At 38.3% G+C, this 18,292-nt stretch overlaps 1 protein-coding gene across 2 annotated transcripts in view; it reads right to left on the bottom strand.

Annotated features, from left to right (window-relative positions):
• Positions 1-386: 386 nt before the first annotated feature.
• Positions 387-18,292, bottom strand: part of LOC137298078 (activin receptor type-1-like) — a 50,374-nt gene continuing 32,468 nt past the window's right edge. Inside the window, exons 2-8 of one of the 2 annotated variants that reach the window (XM_067830145.1) lie at positions 12,410-12,495; positions 11,076-11,268; positions 9,484-9,689; positions 7,927-8,026; positions 5,399-6,019; positions 4,607-4,737; positions 387-3,943 (exon numbers count right to left, since the gene is read on the bottom strand). In XM_067830145.1, the coding sequence (XP_067686246.1) occupies positions 3,761-3,943; positions 4,607-4,737; positions 5,399-6,019; positions 7,927-8,026; positions 9,484-9,689; positions 11,076-11,268; positions 12,410-12,495 (1,520 nt within the window). In that variant the 3' untranslated portion in view covers positions 387-3,760. Of the gene's footprint in view, positions 3,944-4,606; positions 4,738-5,398; positions 6,020-7,926; positions 8,027-9,483; positions 9,693-11,075; positions 11,269-12,409; positions 12,496-18,292 lie in introns of both variants that reach the window. The other variant, XM_067830144.1, reaches the window with a different exon arrangement.

Below are 18,292 nucleotides of genomic sequence, written 5' to 3' on the forward strand. Positions count from 1 at the left end.
TGTACAATGTGAATGACAACCCCCTGCTTGTCAATGAACCTTCCTCCAGAACGCATACAAGACAGATGACTAATGAGAAGAAATTATGAGTACTAATATTTTTTGTGTGGGAGTGGTTGTCGTCATGGTGTGTGTGTGCATGCGCACATTTACTTTGTTCACAAATATAAGCAGTGTTGAAAATGAACTGATGGTTTGAATCACACCTAGTTACTTGGTGTAATCTAGACTTTATCAGGTGACCCTATTGGGGTGGGGAGAGAGTGTGGAGACCTAAATTGGATAATTATTTATTGATTTTGTTAAATTTTAAGTCGTTTCAAACCTGCAAAAACTCTGACCATCATGTTGGCATTTACAGTGTAAAGCAAAGACAATGAAGCATGTTTGCAAATAAATTATGACTTTATTTGGGTACATAGATTCACAAACTATATTTCTGAACCTATATATACATCAAGCATATTGATAATTTACAGTAGAATGGACAAACTGTACAATTACTTGAAAGAGTTGCTTATCTCAGTCACAGGTTAACATGGTGCTCTGCTATAATCATTCTCAAAACTAGATATTTAAAAGCTCCTGAAGAAATAGTTCATGAATTTTGTTATCAGACTGTCCAAAAAAGAAAAAAAAACCCCCAAAACCCCTTGAAACAGGATAACAATGTATCACAACAAAACATAACTTTATTTTATATAGTTAAAGCTAATAAACATTAGAATGGTACCCAGTCTTAAGAGATACCTTAAGGCAAAAGTCATTGTATATGACATTCAACATTGCTATTTATTTTCATTTTGTTTGGGATCTTAAATGGGGAAAGAAGGACAATACTAAAACATTTACAGATATTATGGACGGGACATAATTTACTTCACTTTAGAAATAAAAGGTTTACTAAAGAATTTAGCTGTTTCACCAATGGAGGTATGTCATTTTTGGCTGACAGGGAAGAGTAACTGTATTGGACGGTTTTTACACAGAGGTGGATAAAATCATAACAAATGTGCTCAAAGCATTTTAAGTATCAATAGCCCTTTTCAGAAAACACTGACACAGCGGTGGGTTGTTAAAAAGAAATCCTTGATTAGAAATATCAACAAAAAAAACCACTATCTGCAAGGATGCTAAAACAAAAGGCAACACATCCATCAAATGTTGGCAACAAATGTTGAGACATTAATTACATATTTACAGGTGATGCATGTTAATTGTAAGACTCAGATGAAAAGCGATATGATCACTGATAAATGATATATTTTAAACGAAAATTAAATTAACATGAATCATGATAAACAATCACCTAGTGATAATTGACTTTGGTTTTGTGAATAAAGCATGTTGACCTCAACTGTTAGACATATCTAAACCGAGGTATTGGAGCTTACCTTCAATTTGTTTAATGTCTACCTATACTTTAGATATGTGTGAACAATTTCACTTCAAAATGGAAAAAATTTACACATGGTACAAGGATAGACATTCTATAGCAAACGCTTGCATTCATCTTTTATTTGACTATGTAAAAGTGAAGTATTTTGGCAAATTGTAACAAAATAAATCTTGAATATATTACAAATAACACAAATATCTACATTAGCTGTGATTGACTAGTTCTACAATTGTCAAAAAAAAAGGTATAAATTATAAAAAGAACACCAATGAAAATCCATTCAAATCAGCAATATTACAGCTAAGTCAGTAAATTGTGAATAATTGAAGATGGGTCTGGTTGACCAGTGGTTGAAAGTGTCAAAAAAAGGCAGCCTGGTTTCAACCATCCAATGCCAATTTGTACTCAGGACCATGGTGCTCTTTCTAAATAAGTTGTTTTCACTGCCATATTCCAGCAATACACAGATCAAGCTCACCACAAATGAGTTAAAGAGAATGTACTCAAGGACAGTTCAACCCAGGCCACCCAGTGCCCTTTCCAATTTGATGAAATACCAAACATTGTTGACGGTGCTTTTAACAATTTATACCTTTATGCTGACATGAAATTATCAACCTTTCTTTGGTTTAGCCCGTTTTGGCCCTCCACTTTACATTCCTCGTAACCACGGTGATGGAATGTCATATTGTTAGGCAACTATCAGTGAACATTTCTTCTACTTCAGCATCAATGATCAGAACCGGTTCCTATATTCTTTGATAAAAATAAGAGAAAACATAAAATTACATGACAGACAGTGATTCCACTTTTGGCAGTTTGGGAGCCCTAAAAATATTGTCACCCAACTCGTGTATAACCCACACCAACAGTTAACAACAAACGTAATGTTGTCCATTATAAACATAGCTATATGTTTAAGCTTCAGTGCCTGGACTTTGGCACTAAATCTGTTGAGGTGTGTTTCCCACTCTGAATCTTTGTGCACATACTACCCAACACTCTACAAAGATACCAAGGACTCTGATACATTACAAACCTCAAGGGCTATTAGACAGTGTATGAAATAAGCCCCATGAAATCGACTGAGGCGGACTAGATTTCTGAATGATGGTAAAAATTGGTAAGGATGGTAAAGCTAGCAAGCCTAATGATCTGTTGCAAACTTTAGATGTTCCGTACATATGAGTGAATTCGTGGTGTCTGGTTAAATCCATCTGGGAGTTTGGCTCATTTCATACACTGCCAACACTCAACAGAGTTACCGAAGAATCTGGTAACATTCAACATTCACGAGCTGTTCGGCTTCTGGAACTATTTCATGGAAAAGTTCATTTTCTGGAAATGCCAACACAAAACAAAGCTGGAAAAACATCAGCTCAATATTAGTACCGATCCTTTTTGTATGAAAACTCAAACTAATTTGTCCCATTTAGCTGTGATTAGGACTTAGAAAATATTTATCCCAATCATTAGCCCAGAAATATACTTTTATTTGCTGTCTAGATGTATTTTTCAAAATGATCAAAATAACTAAATATATTTTTCTGCTTTCCCACGGAACCGAAAGTAATGTCCTACTTGGTACTCCACTTCTTTCATAACTGATTCTGATTGAATGAATAAAAACAGTCGTAAAAAATTTATTCCAATTTAAAAAATCCTGTGCCTGGATATCAGAGAACTGCCAATGGAATGGAGGACAAGAACTGTCAGTTCAAGAATGGCCTTCAGCTACTATGAGCAAAATCACTCTACATTCTGTGCTGGAAGCAGCATAAACAATGAAGGCCTCAGTCTTGTCCTAAAGCAACAAACACAATCCTTTAAAGCTCAAATCCTCACAAAGAAACATCACATGGTCATAAAACGTATCAATATATACATAAGGTTTGTCACCCTCAAGTTACAGATGACCTCTTCCATTCATCAAACAGTCATTACAAACCTGGACTGATCCATATCATCTGGGGGATGAATGGGTAAAGTCTGTTATTGTCTCACTAAGGCTTAAACACATTCCTACACAGACATTCATATAATTGACATTGTCCTTCTCCTTGCAGGGTCAATGATAAATTCTCCATCTGCTCTCAAGGCTGACTGTCTTATGTTCTTGCCACTTTGTCTCAGCGCTGATTTCAAATGGACTCTTCCAATGAAATTCCCGAAGATCATGGCGTGTGGAACTGAACTGGTCACATAACACAAACCAACCAATCAGATCTTCCATCAGACATTCACACAACTTCTAGTCACAGAAGTGCCCGTCACATTTCTTGCAAGGATTAGAAAATGAAAGCCCTAAGACAAGTTGTCATGTAAGTAGTACCTCCACTACAAATTGCTATGAAACTTTTATCAACACTGATTCTGTTTTGTGTTTTCGATATGTTTGCTGTCCTCAATCTTAAGGCATTTTTCTTCTATCTGTTGTGACCGTAACATTGAATATAGGGTTTTCTTCACTCTCAACATCGGCAACCGAGCCTTTGGATTCTGGGCCCAACACTCCTTCATCAACTTGGACATCTGCACCATGATCTGGAATTTGAATAAAGAAATTCAGTGGACCCCCAAGTTTGTGCTCTATCGTAATGTCACATGCATGTTTGCCAGACAAATATTTCCTCTTGGCCATTTTGAATGGTGTTTTTCTGATTCTCTACAACATATGACTTCACCGCCATCTTGTTTGTCTACAAGCTCTGTACAGCTACCCCTCCAGACACAAAGAGCTCTGAATCAAGCTACAATATATTTTTATCAAATTTATGAAAGATTATCGTATTGAAAACAGAGATGATTAAGACAAAACTCACCACTACCAAACTATAGTATTAAAAATGCTTTAGTGCTGTCAAAATCATAGGTGATAGATTGTCTCTTTGGTTTTGATACTGGCTATCAGTAGGGGTGAAACAGTATACCATGGTATTAGCTGAACAGCAGTATTATTTTGTCTTCATTTAAGTATACTGAAATGCAAGTCCAAAAATCGGTATTTTCTATTTTCATGAAATGACAAACTATTAAAAATAACAAAAATTATGGTTATTTTTTCCCATGTTATTAAACAATGAATGGTTTGGTTGTTGTTGTCAGTTTTCTACATTATAATCATATCTAAAGTACTGAACTGGAGCCAACCGAACCGAAGACCTTGTACCATCATACAGATAGAAGGCACGATGGAGATATACTAACCGGGTCGGAGGCCCATCTGTTGGGGATGACTGGACGCTGACCGTCTGTCACCACCACCTTTTTCATGTCCTCATAGCTTGGATCACTCGGCACCGACTCACCAAATGGAAGTTTGTAGTCTTCAGGAAAACCTAGAAGTAGAGTAAAGCATGAGAAGCCCATTTCTAGCGTTAGAAAACTTCATAATACACCCGAACTCAAACTTACTTCCTCATAACAACACAAACTCACAAAATATACCATTTGAAAAAACATACAGAGTTATGCCCCTTACACTGCAAACTTTCCTCTGAGTGAACTCCATAGTATAACACTGTTTGCAGTTAGTCCACCTATCACCTATATATTTATGGAAGTTTGATAATATGCCACATCAAGGGTTTGTCAAAATCCAATGATGGTTTTCTATATTAATACAGAATTTTTATAAATGGGAACCAATAACAGCAAACATGTAAACTATCCTTGCCTGACTGAATTTTTCTAATGCAATTAGATCGGTCTATCCTCTTAGAGTTTAACTAGTTTTCATTGAAGTCTAAATTCTAAATACATGCTGGGCTAATGTCAGAACCTTGAAAGTGAAAAACATCCAACCAATTTCCCTTTCAAACACCTTTTACTCCAAACTCTAAGGTTTGTGAAAAAAGGTCATGATCTTATTCTTAAAGAAAAGTTGTAAGAAGTTGCTCCACTTCCATTTCCACAAAACAAAGAAACATCTAGCTAAATGTTCAGCTGATTCATCTCTTCAGTTATGCCACAAAGAAGGTATAGCACAGCACAACTCACCTCCAGTAGAGCACTTGCGACAAATCTCCCACAGAACCAGACCAAATGCATACACATCCACACACTTGAATGAGTCAAAGAAATCAGGATTAAGTGTCTCTGCCAAAAGTTCCGGCGCCATGTACCGCTTTGTTCCCACTTTGTTATTCCGACCTAAGTCCAGCTTATTATCTTCTTGAGTATGAGTGACAGCCAATCCAAGATCGCCAATACAACACGTTCCATTGGATCGTACTAAAATATTTTTTGACTTAATATCTCGATGTGCGATGGCAGGTTTTCCATGGTTTCCAACAATTTCCGTATGTAGATGAACGAGCCCAGCCGCTGCTGAGTGAGCCAGATCTAGCATCTGAAGATGTGTGAGAACATTCCACTGGAGATGGTCATACAGAGACCCATTTTTGTGGTAGTGTGTAATAAGCCACAACTGTGTACAGGAGTTTCTGCTCGTCATGTCTGAAGCGTAATACCCAAGAACATACTCGTGACGCAGTAAGCACGTGTTGTAGATTTCAGATTCCCTCAACCAGCTGGCTTCATCGCGAGATGAGAAAATTTTAACAGCAACATCTTCGTCATGGTACTTTCCACGCCATACTTCTCCGTAACGACCTTTACCTGAAATTCAGAAAAAGAAAACACTGGTGAAGCCTTGGCAACCTGAAAGAATCTTGACAATTGACTAGTCTTGGGAACTGGTTCAAACCTTACAATTGACGACTGCTTCATTACCAACGAGCAATCATTGACGAAAATTGGTTACCATAATTTTTCAGATTTTCCTATCCAGGTTGTTATTGCAGATATATATAAGACAATGCAACTTGCTACTTTAAAGTGATGACTAACATATCATGAACATAAACATCCTGGAGTCTCCAAGATATATTCAGTCATGACTTTTCAGTTAGTGAAGTGTGTTTTCTAAGAATAAAATATGATTCAGGTCCTGACAACTTTGAAGACATGTTCAGTCGTCAAATTTGTCAAAGACTTAAACATTAGTTCCAAAACTGTTTGTTCGATTATGAGAAAATGTGATCAACTGTTTGAGTGTTGCCCACTGTGCCCAACCTTCGATTATTTCATCTAATCGGAACACCACTACAAGTGACTTAGAGGTGTAGCCATGGCAAACTGAAACTGAAAGAAGCTTAACAAGCGACCAGCATCATCAGTCTGGCTTCTGGAAGTTCTAGGACACCTACAATCACATTGCCCAAAGTGGTAGTCCACCTAATAAATTAACTGTACAACTATATAGATAAACAGTGGGAAAAGGCAACATTTTACAGGCTCTTCATTCAGTAACGTGACTCTGGCAAGACGGGTTAAAATTACAAGTTCTCTTCTGATCAATGAAGGTGCTACTATCCAACTCTCAATAATGGGTCTTTTCACTTCAACCTTAACTGAAGAATATCTGATCTTCGTTATTTTCAATCGTGATGTAAACCCTAGATGCCAAACCTTCTAAACACCTCAAAAAGAAGTCACAACATGGCAGCACCCATGTCAAGATGTAGCTTACCTGATGCAGCAAACATTCAGACCAAAGTGGTGAAAAGATGACATTAGAGAGGAAAATATTAGCACAAAAACGGTTGTCATGTAACCAGTAGTTACCATACTGTACAAAATTACAAAAATTAGTTATAAAGTGTCATGTAAATTAAATATATTCCTTCAGGCTAAGACTCATTATCACTGTTCCTCTTTCTAGTTGACGTTCAACTACAACCAAAGGGTGTGCTACATTATAGGGGTTATGATACGCATTACAAAAGTCGTAACACTTACATCTGAAATGAGTCATTGAACTAACCCACCATCAAACTATACAGACCATGTGACACGATCATATATATCACTACGCACATCAAATAGATTGATGGAATGAGGTGCAGAGAAGGCTCAGATCTGTTTAACTTAATAATTCCAACTTTATGAGCTCTTGTAATCCTAAGATCATGGTAAATTCTGTGTTGCAGTGCATGGCACGGAACAGCATTGCATGTATAGTACAACTGATACCACCAATCAATACACTACAACATATCCCATCCCCTCTCTGTCCAATAATATCCTTCACCGTCCGATCCCATCCAACAAAACCCTACACCATCCCAAGCCTAAATGCCTTACACCGTCCCACCCCATCTGATCTATCCCATCCAACAATATCATACACCATCCCAACCAATAATACCCTACACAGTCCCACCCCATTTGATTGATCAACTAAACCCCACACCATCCCATCCCATTTGATTGATGCCACTCACTGATACCCTACACCATCGAACCCCATTTGATCCATCCCACCCAACAATAACCTGCACAGTCACATCCTATCTGATCGATGCCACCCAATGATCTCCTACCTCATCTCATCCAAAAATGACCAGTGTCCAAGCTAACCACTGCACATTCTTTCAGATACAGAATTCTAGCATGTTCCATCAATGGCATGATGGGACATCCTTCGTTTTGACCATCCCCACAACTCAACCTGCTATACGTACCAATGCACTCATCCAATCGGACCTGCCTGGCGACTGTCTGTTGGACCAGGAAAGGCAGACCAGACCCTGACCCTGAGGTCATCGACTCGTCATAGAGCTCCTGTGACAAAGCAAAGGGTCCAGGTCAATGAAACAAACAGCTATGCCAATCCTATGTCTGGACACGATGGATATGTTTAACTAAAGGCTTTTGACCAAATTGACACCAGTTTGTTCTATTTCAGGTCTGGCAATTTAAAAAGAGATAAAACCTTTGTTTAGAAATCTGAGGTTAGTTTCTCATGTAGGAGAAGAGCACAAGCAAAACCTAAAAAAAGCAAAAACTAGTTTCTTACCACTTATTTGTACCAAATCTGGATTTTGATGAGTGTTATTACTAAATGTCCATCACAAAATGCTGAGGTTTACAGACTGTCATATAAAAACTGATGTAGACACAGAGGAGAAGGCTGGGAGCCAGTAGTATGAACCGCAGTGTCTACCAAAACACATGCAGACATAACTTGTCACATGTTTGCTCCATCTTTCAACAAAATGTCACACGAGTTGGTATAATTTCAATTTTCAGTGAGTCCTCTGATCATACAAATGTGACAATTTGCGTGCAACATGGCTGACAGTTGACATGATCCAGCAAAGACTGTGTCTACTGCACTTCCACAAAGTGACTGCTCTTACATGAATGTTTGACTGTGTTTTTTAGGCAAGACTTTAAACATACACACAAATTATAATTTTTACTTCTTGCTATAATTTCAGCAAAAAAGACTAAGACTCGGGACAAGTCTTTCACAGTGGTTGTCTTGTCATGACTGACAGATTCAGCTGAGTAATAAGAAGTAATGGGATTTGGCTGAAATCTTTCATTTGATAACTGCTATATTACCAACGAACAATAATAAAAAAAAAGGGTTAGCATTTTTTTCTGATTTTCCTAGTCAGGTTGTTATTGCAGATATGTAAAACATGCTAAAATAGGTAGTGACTAAAATATCATTGACATAAACTTCCAGGAGTCTTCAAGATATATTCACTCACGACTTTTCAATTAGTGAAGTGAGTTTTCTAAGAAATAAACACATTTTTAGGCCCTGACAACTTTGAAGATATGTTCCATCACCAGGTATTTCAAACACTAAAACAGAAGTTCCCAAATCATTTGTGTTCGATTATGAGAAAAGTGAAATATTGCTTGGTTGTTTGGTCACTGTGACCAACCTTTGATTATTTCCATCAATAGGAACACCACTAGTTATAAGAAAGAATTAGATGTTTTTTCACTTCTGTTGCTTAGTGAATCATTTTTGAAAATATCGAGGGAAAGATCTATTTTTATCACTTTTGAGAGGTGCATTTGGAAACCAATGACTGTTTATTACATTTTCGATCTGAATAGAGGGCTCTAAAACAACATAAACACTGATCTACAGACGGACACATTTTTTGGCAGAATGAATATAGAGAACATGATAAGCAGTATCTGTTTACAGTAATACTCCATCTGCTTGTGATGTGTTAATGAACTGTTTTGATTAACTATGTTGTGTAATCACAAACCTGCAGTGTACTGTCCCCAACTTGTGCTGCACGTATCCCATCCTCTTCCAGTAAGCGTCTCTCTCTGGCAAACAGTGCCTCCATCCTGCGCTGATGTACGCGGCGGAAGAGGAAAATGATGATGGGCATGAGGACGGCTACGATGATGATTGGGATGATGACGGCAAGTACAAGGGGTAGGTGGGATATCAGGTCTTGGAACAGTGCTGCTGAAACAATAATCTTTGTTAATAAGAAATATCAATTTGTCATGAACACCAGGTGTGATGTTTATATCCTTTGTTTCCTAATTACCTGTCTGCACTGATGATGAATACTAAGAGTTGCTGAAACCCCTGATGATCTGGGTTAAAACTGTTCTTCAGCAACCCTAAATTTTCCAAAGGGTTCACTCTTACTGAACGTCTTTTTCAATTTAGATATAGCTGTTTGATTTTGTTGTTATCCATAAATTCAGAGAAAGTGAGAAACTTTAAGAACAAATCGCGTTTTACACTGCTTTTAGTATTATTCCAGAAATATTGCAGCAATTAGGTATCACACATTATCTTAACTCGAACATAAATGTCGCTTTCTCATTCGCTGTGTGCTCTTCTATTATTTTCAGTGTACCCTACTTACAAGTGAGTAACATTTCTATGTATCCTGCTGGAATGCCAAACATATTTGGTACTTTGTGATAGTAATTCTCGAATAACCCTGAATCACAAATGATGCATGGAAATTGCTTATGTTTGGAGAAAGCAAATCAATGGAAAGGAAATAACTCTAAGTTTGTTTTCTTTGTCATCTACCAAATCTGGCGATGGCTTACAAAAAGGTTCATCTTACCTCACACATGAATGTTGCTTTCTGATTGGCTAAGTGCTATTCTATTATTTTCAATGTACTCCACTTACAGGCGATGTATTATTTTCAATGTACACCGCTGGGAATTCTGAACTCTTCTGGTGCTTCATGGTAGTACTTTTTCTATCTCGAATAACATTGAATCACGCATGAAGCACGGAAATTACCGATGTTTTGCGATTGGAAATCGATGGAACGGAGATAACACAAAATCTGTTTACCTTGTGTCTTCTGCAAAATGGCAATTCAACAGAAGTGCTTCAAACAGTTCAAAATTAGAATTCAGGTATTCGGTAAGGTAAATACGTTGTTCATTGGTCCCTCGGGGGTCATGGGCTCATGTACCCTCGAGGTTTGTTCATGTTCCCCTTGCCCTGCGGGCTCAAATGAACATTAACACACCTGGAGGGTACATGAGCCTATGGCCCTCAAGGGACCAGTGAACAAGGGGCGAGGGGAACATGAACAAACCTCGAGGGTACATGAGCCCATGGCCCCCGAGGGACCAGTGAACAACTTATGTTGTACCTGTGCTTCTAACAATTGAAAAGTAACATTGAGGTGTTCAGTAAGATGAATACGTTGTCAAACTCAGGTCTTTGGAGTGATGAGAGTACACTTTTACCATTGGGTTACCCCAAAGCACCTTTGTCAGATTATGTTTTCAGTGAATAAGTATTACTCAGTCTTACAGACATCAATACAAACTATACAACAACGTGTTGTACAAAGAATTGTCATACCATTTCCTGGCTTTGTTTGGTCCGGCAACAACAACGGAATATCCTTATTGCAGAAGTTATTGTTGTTGCAGCACCTGGTTGCCAGCGTGTCCTTGTTCTTCTGCTTGCACATGGAATTGATCATGAGGTCTCTGTCTGCACATCCATACGCTCTTCGCTCATCTCCATTTGTTTTCTCTAAGGACGCAAAACACTGGAAAACAGTGGAGTATCTTGTGAAATAAATTCTTCATGGAAACCATCTTGTTTTTGAATCATAAAACTTAACTTGTTAAGTTTGTTTCCAACAAGACCAATTAATTGGAAGACACATTATTGTCTTCCATACAATATTGAAAGAAATCAGAATTTACACAAAATAAAGACCTTAAACGCATCAATTTCTTTCCAACAAAAATAATTCTCCCTTAATTTTCCTGCCAAAGACAAGTTTGGAAACATGGATAGATTCCTTAGCTAGGAGAACTGCTTCTTTTTAATGGAGGTACTCACTGGAATGATTGTAGGAGGGGAACAGAAGAGACAGGTTTTATGGATATAACTTTTGCAGTATGAGGACTACGATGTTTTACATGTTTTAGAGTACATTTTCATTCCTTCATCAGGTGAATAATTTCTTAGCAGTCTGGATATTTCACAATTGTTATGAACATGAAGAATATGAAGAGCAGAAAGACAAAAGCAGTACTAATGATGCTGCAAAAAGTTTTCTGATAACAATAGAGAAGTAAATATTTATTAGGAGAGACACCCTTCTGATGTACAATAAAACACTATCATACAGTATTTTCCCCAGGATACAAATAGGGCAGAGAGACAGAATTTCAAAAGGGAGCGACCCATGAAGGTTCCCGGGTAGAATAGGCCTTCAGCAACCCATGCTTGCCACAAAAGGCGACTATGCTTGTCGTAAGAGGCGACTAACGGGATCGAGTGGTCAGGCTCACTGACTTGGTTGACACATGTCATCGGTTCCCAATTGCGCAGACCGATGCTCATGTTGTTGATCACTGGATTGTCTGGTCCAGACTTGATTATTTACAGACCGCTGCCATATAGCTGTAATATTGCTGAGTGCGGCGTAAAACTAAACTCACTCACTCACTCAAAAGGGAGCATCTCTATTTCAAAAGGGGCATGCAATGACAGATTTCGAAGTATTACATCAAGTTATCCATGAATAAAAGGCTTAAAAAGCATGTCTACTTCACTTACTTTAAACATGAAATAGAAACTAAAAATCACCAAGCATTAATTTTCATTACTGTATTCAAAAGAAGGGCAGGGCTCCAGATTAAAATGCCAAGGTGGAACGCTATCATAAGAACACTCACATTTCCGCTGGTGACACAATAGTTGGTTTCACAGTTGCTGCAGACACAGGTGATGTTAGAGGTGGGTTCCAGAGGTAGATTCACACCTGTAACAGAGTAAAATCATGGAGAACCCAGTCATACAAGTGAAAGATAGAGTTTGCTGTAGCAGTGTCATGGGCAAGTCATACAATATCTCGCAGATCCTGACCAAAAAATGCTTCTTGACCTTTCTCAGATCTCACGAAGAGATCCCTTTTGCATCTTTTTCTCAATCCTTCAAGTGGCAAAAACCAAACCCACAAAAAGAACACAAGTATCGCTGATATGTTTACACTCTACATAAGTAATGCTTCACAATACTATCATATGACAACGTTTCTAAATTTTTGGATATATCTGCTGCTTAATGTTGCACTTAGTGATATTCCCACTATGTCAGTGCATGATGGCAGCTTGTCAAAAAGACAGTCTCGACAAACATCATGAGCACTTATCTTTGCAGTTTAGATTCAAAACGAATCAGTGAGCCTGATTATCCTATCCAATTAGATTCTTTTTACGACATGCATCTGTTGCTGAAAGTTTTTCTAATGTTTATGAGGCACCTCAAGATAATGCTGGTAGGGGGGCAGCAATGTCTCAGCACATATCAGATACTGAAATGTTCATATTTTTCTTTAAAAGTATAAGGCATCTCAAGATAATGCTGGCAAATCCTGAGCACTGTTTCAGGAACAAGCACCACAAAGATGGAAATGTATTTTCAACCTACAAATAGGGAACCATAAGTGGTTGACAGAGTATGTCCCACTGTGGCAGTATTAATGGGAATGTCACATGGCACTCATATCTGAAGTGCTCTCCATTACGGCCAGGTCAGTGGCTACCATCTGGCTGTGGACCAGATCCCCATGACCAGGAGTCATCAGGTCTTACTCCATTATAAGTCTTGGTAGCCAGATTTTCAAATCTGTGTTAATGCATGGGGGATGCTCTACTCAACTGTCTTTGATTTCTAGTTGACCAAGGCGTTGTTCCTGAATATATGCGATATGGATAGTAACTAAATAAAATCATTAAAACTGAAAAGGAAATCCACTGACAGAGGCATGGTGGTGTCAAACCACAAATTGGGGCAAACTGAGATTCGAACCCACAATTGTAGGTTGTGCCTGAGAGATGGAGATCTGCACAACCCACTGTATTGAATTGTGCAATTGGACCACCTGTGTCACCTATCACTGTGCCAATCTCATACTACACTCCTTTAAGTAATGAAATGGTAATCCATTTCAGGACCTTACTTGTCTTCCAAAACTTCTGGTACGGTGAATATTACTATTCATCCATATAAAAGTACATTTTTGACTGCATCCATCCTATACATTTGTGCATCTGACAAAGGCTTTGTTCCTAAATATATAAATATGGATAGTAACTAAATAAAATCATTAAAACTGAAAAAAAGCCATAATCAGATGGGAGATTCAGATTCTGAACCTGTGGAAATCTAGACTTGCTCTGTCTGGGATTTTAACATTTCAGTAAGGACAAGGCAGTAGGGAAAATAATGTGGTTCTTGGACTGTGAAGCAGACTAGACCTTCAGTAGAACTTTGCAGGGTTGGTCATTTACACAAACAATCTTCTTGGCATGACAATTATAAGCCAAAAAGTAATATCTGTTTCACTGTGCACTCTAAGCCCTGTGACGATTACACGGCAAACAGAGGGTCCTATTTCACAACACTGTCTCAAAGTTATGACAGTCATAGTTCAAAAAGCAGGTCATATTTAATAACATTATCCCAACGTAACAACAATCAAAGGACTATGTTTTCCTGCTTCAGAAAGCATCTCATCTCCATGACACCAGAATGGGCTTAACCAATTGTACCCATGTAGGGAATTGAACCCAGGTTTTTAGCGGGGTGAGCGAACGTTTACAATAAGTCAACTGTTACTAAAATAAGTAAATGGTGTAAGTTATACAAAATTGGTTCTGTTTCACAATCTGATCGTATGGCTCAGACACAATAGTAGTCTATGCTTAAGCATGGAATTTTCAGTAATAATAATAGCACTTCTGTAAACATCATCTAGGTCCTGTTTCGATCATTGATTTCAGCAATCATTGAAATAAAAGAACTGCATGACTTTGTTGTAGTAAGAGAATTATCATGTCCAGGATGCAAGGATTACTTTGTAGAATGGCTATGGTTGTGCTAGTGATCTTTTATGATGTCTTCTATGAAATAGAGGTATACTTCTCCAGTTCCATAAACACTGAATAACTGACAAGAGGCCAAAGATCAAATATTTACAATACAAATGATAAATACTTGTCTGGGCCATTATCTGAAAAGTATGCATTTGTATCTACAGTCAACACCATATTGCTATTCATAGTCTTATCTCTGTCACATGAAAGATGCAACAGTGGCGTAGAGAATCCTTTTTCTGTCGTCAACTAGAGTGAAGAATTGACAAAAGAAACACATTTGGATTGTTTGGTAGAATGAGGTAATACAGTTTTATGCTGTTGCAATATTGTTTCACATCACAGCACTCAGCACTTAATTGGTTGGTTGTTTAATGTTGCACTAAACAATATTCCAGCTATATGGCAGTGGTCTGTCAATAATTGTCTTGACCAGATAATCCAGTGATCAACAGCATGAGCATCGATCTATGCAATTGTGCTACAATGTGGTGAGTTGGGTGTAAGGTCACGTTAAACAATGTCAGTTAAATCACATATATTGAGATAAAAGAGAGAAGTTGGCAACCATGTAGCTTAAATGCAGAATAATTTGATGGTGACAGATTCCTTACTGAGCACCGGATTAGACAGCACTAATTACTTTGAAAACACATATTCAGGTGACTTATTTCATGACGAGATCTGGGGAACTGACAGCTCCTGGACGGCTAAATAATGATAAATCTACAAGCCACAGACAGGACTGAGATTTAATGCCGGTTTTGACAACTTGTTGGAATGGACAGATGCCGGTTTTGACAGCTTCTACTGAACAATTCTGAGGAATCCACTTACAGAGGCATGGTGGTGTCAAACCACAAATTGGGGCAAACTGAGATTCGAACCCACAATTATAGGTTGTGCCTGAGAGATGGAGATCTGCACACTCCACTGTAGGGAACTGTGCAATTGGACCACCTGTGTCACCTATCAGCAACCAAGACTATACAATTACATAGATCACCCACTGCGCCAATCTCATACTACAGTATTTTAAGTAATGAAATGGTAATCCATTTCAGGACCTTACTTGTTTTCTAATATGATGAATATTACTATTCATCCCTATAGACATATGTTTTTGGCTACATCCATTCTATACATTTGTGCATCTGAATGGCTACTTCTGCGAAGGAATCTAACCTGCGAAGGAATCTATTGCTAGAGAGAGTAGATCCCACCTACAATTACAAATATCGTATTGATGATGAAAAGGATCATAATCATATCTTGTGTGAGAAAAACTTAACAGTCACATCAGCAAACTTTAAGCTACATGATCATATCACATCTTGAAACTTCAATGTGATGAATGTCATCATGCTGATGGCAGTATATATCCACATATTCATCCACAAAAAATGAAAAAACTTTAAAATAAAAAGTGACTTAAAAATTCACAAACTGCAAACCATATATTTCTAATTTGCTCAACACAAAAATAAAAACTCATCTTTAATTTGAAAATTAACTACTCGTTATCTCTTGTTAGACCTGTGTGACAGAAATTATGCAACACCTGTCCCACACATTCAACAAAATTCAACTGAAAATTCACGTCAAGCAAAGCCAAAGAGACATTTTGGCCTTGGATCCATTGCTGTATAATTTTATCTTAGTTAAGACCACACTCTTTCTATGTTAGTCTCCAGTGTAACTTTACACATGGAATTCCTCTCAAATTTTGTTATCACTTAGAACAAATACCTTAACCACACGTCACCAGATCTGAGAAAGGGCAAAATATATCCAGATTTCATTGTAGTTTAACACGCACAGCAAGAGCTCTTCTTGACACAGTACCTTAGATCTTATTGACATTTCTAAAAAAAATATCTCTGCTTATTCGTGGTCTCTGTGCACTACCCGAAACTTCACAGCAATTATCTTCAAATTAACATAACTGAGATCTAGTCAAAGCAGTGCTGTACAAGGCAGAATACTTGGCCTCTGAAAGGGAACGTATGGATGTCTTCGGGAGGCAGGGAGACCCGGACATCAACAGACTGGCTGGCCCACCCATGGAATAGCTAATGATATAAACAGGCATCTTGGCGGCACACATGCACGTGGGGGTAAAGACCGTAATGAAGCGCTCCACCAACAAACAAAGCTGCAAACGCAATCATCAATCTGACGTATCCAATGTTTTTTTCACATTTCCCTCTTTTAAACCTAGTCTCCTAATATCTGGCATATAACATCTGTGTTCCAAGCAGGTAGAAGTATCTTCCACCAACTGAAGCAAAGTATCTACTAAGCTAGTACCTCCATGTAGTAGCTCTTGTTTAACCCATTACTCGAACGTAGATGGCCTTTTGTGAGTAGTAAGTATGTGAGTCAGGTTAGTTATACATCACCTTTAGCAATATTCCAGCTATATGGCTGTGGTCTGTAAATAATCAAGTCTCGACAATCCATTGATCAACAGCATGAACATTGATCTACATGAATGAGATATGATGACATGTGTCAACCAAGTTAGCAACTCTCAACCTGATCCCGTCGGTTGTCTCTTAAAACAAGCATGGATTACTGAAGATCATTCCTAAGCCCGATCTTCATAGGTAGAGTAGTAAGCGCTAAACTTTTGTCTCCTTTTTCCTTGTGGAAAACTTCAGGTTCAGAAAATTTCCACTGTTGACAGGGATTGTTAAATTGGGAGTCATGGATTTGATGAGGATTTGTTTTTATAACTACAGCTGTGTTAAGTATTCTCCTAGAATAGCACCTGTGTTAGGATCATATAGGCATGGACATCCTCTTCCAGAGATTTGTACTCAACTGAGCTGGTTATTGAAGAATCATGGAAAATCAGTGACATGTGAAGGTAATTATAATTGGAATACATCACACAAGAACAAACACATGGGTTTGCACATGCATGCCACACAGACACAGGCACTGACACACAGACACAGGCACTGACACACAGACACAGGCACTGACACACAGACACAGGCACTGACACACAGACACAGGCACTGACACACGTATACTGAGAAACAGGCACACACACACATAGGTTTTCATTGATTGATTGATTGCTGTTTTACACTGCACTCTGCAATATTCCAGCTATATGATGACGGTCTGTAAACAATCGAGTCTGGACCAGACAATCCAGTGATCAACAGAATGAACATTGATCTACCCAATTTGGATGTGATGCACGCAGACGCACGCACACACGCACGCACACACGCACGCACAGAGGCACAGGCACTAACACATAGAGCCACAGATTCAGTCATACTTGGACACATACAGAAACACATACACACACAGTGACAGGGCTGACACATGGAGACACAGATACCCATGGTCATACTCAGAGACCTACTCAGAGACCTACATAGAGACACATACAGAGACACACCATCCAACACATAAAGAACAATACTGTGCAACTAGACAGATACACTAGGTTCATCTGTGATGTACTAGACTGGGTGAGCAATATTTAAGTTATACCATGGCATGTATATTGCAATGACCAACATGGTAACATAATCAGCATGAGCCTTGCCACATGCTCTTAGTGTGTACAAGAATCCACAGCAAATTGCATCACCTCAGATGGTGCTACCCACGCCCTCAAACAAAAAAGCATCATTAATTATTAACACCTCAATTTCA

This window comes from Haliotis asinina, chromosome 10, assembly GCF_037392515.1.
Source record: "Haliotis asinina isolate JCU_RB_2024 chromosome 10, JCU_Hal_asi_v2, whole genome shotgun sequence".
NCBI lineage: Eukaryota > Metazoa > Mollusca > Gastropoda > Lepetellida > Haliotidae > Haliotis > Haliotis asinina.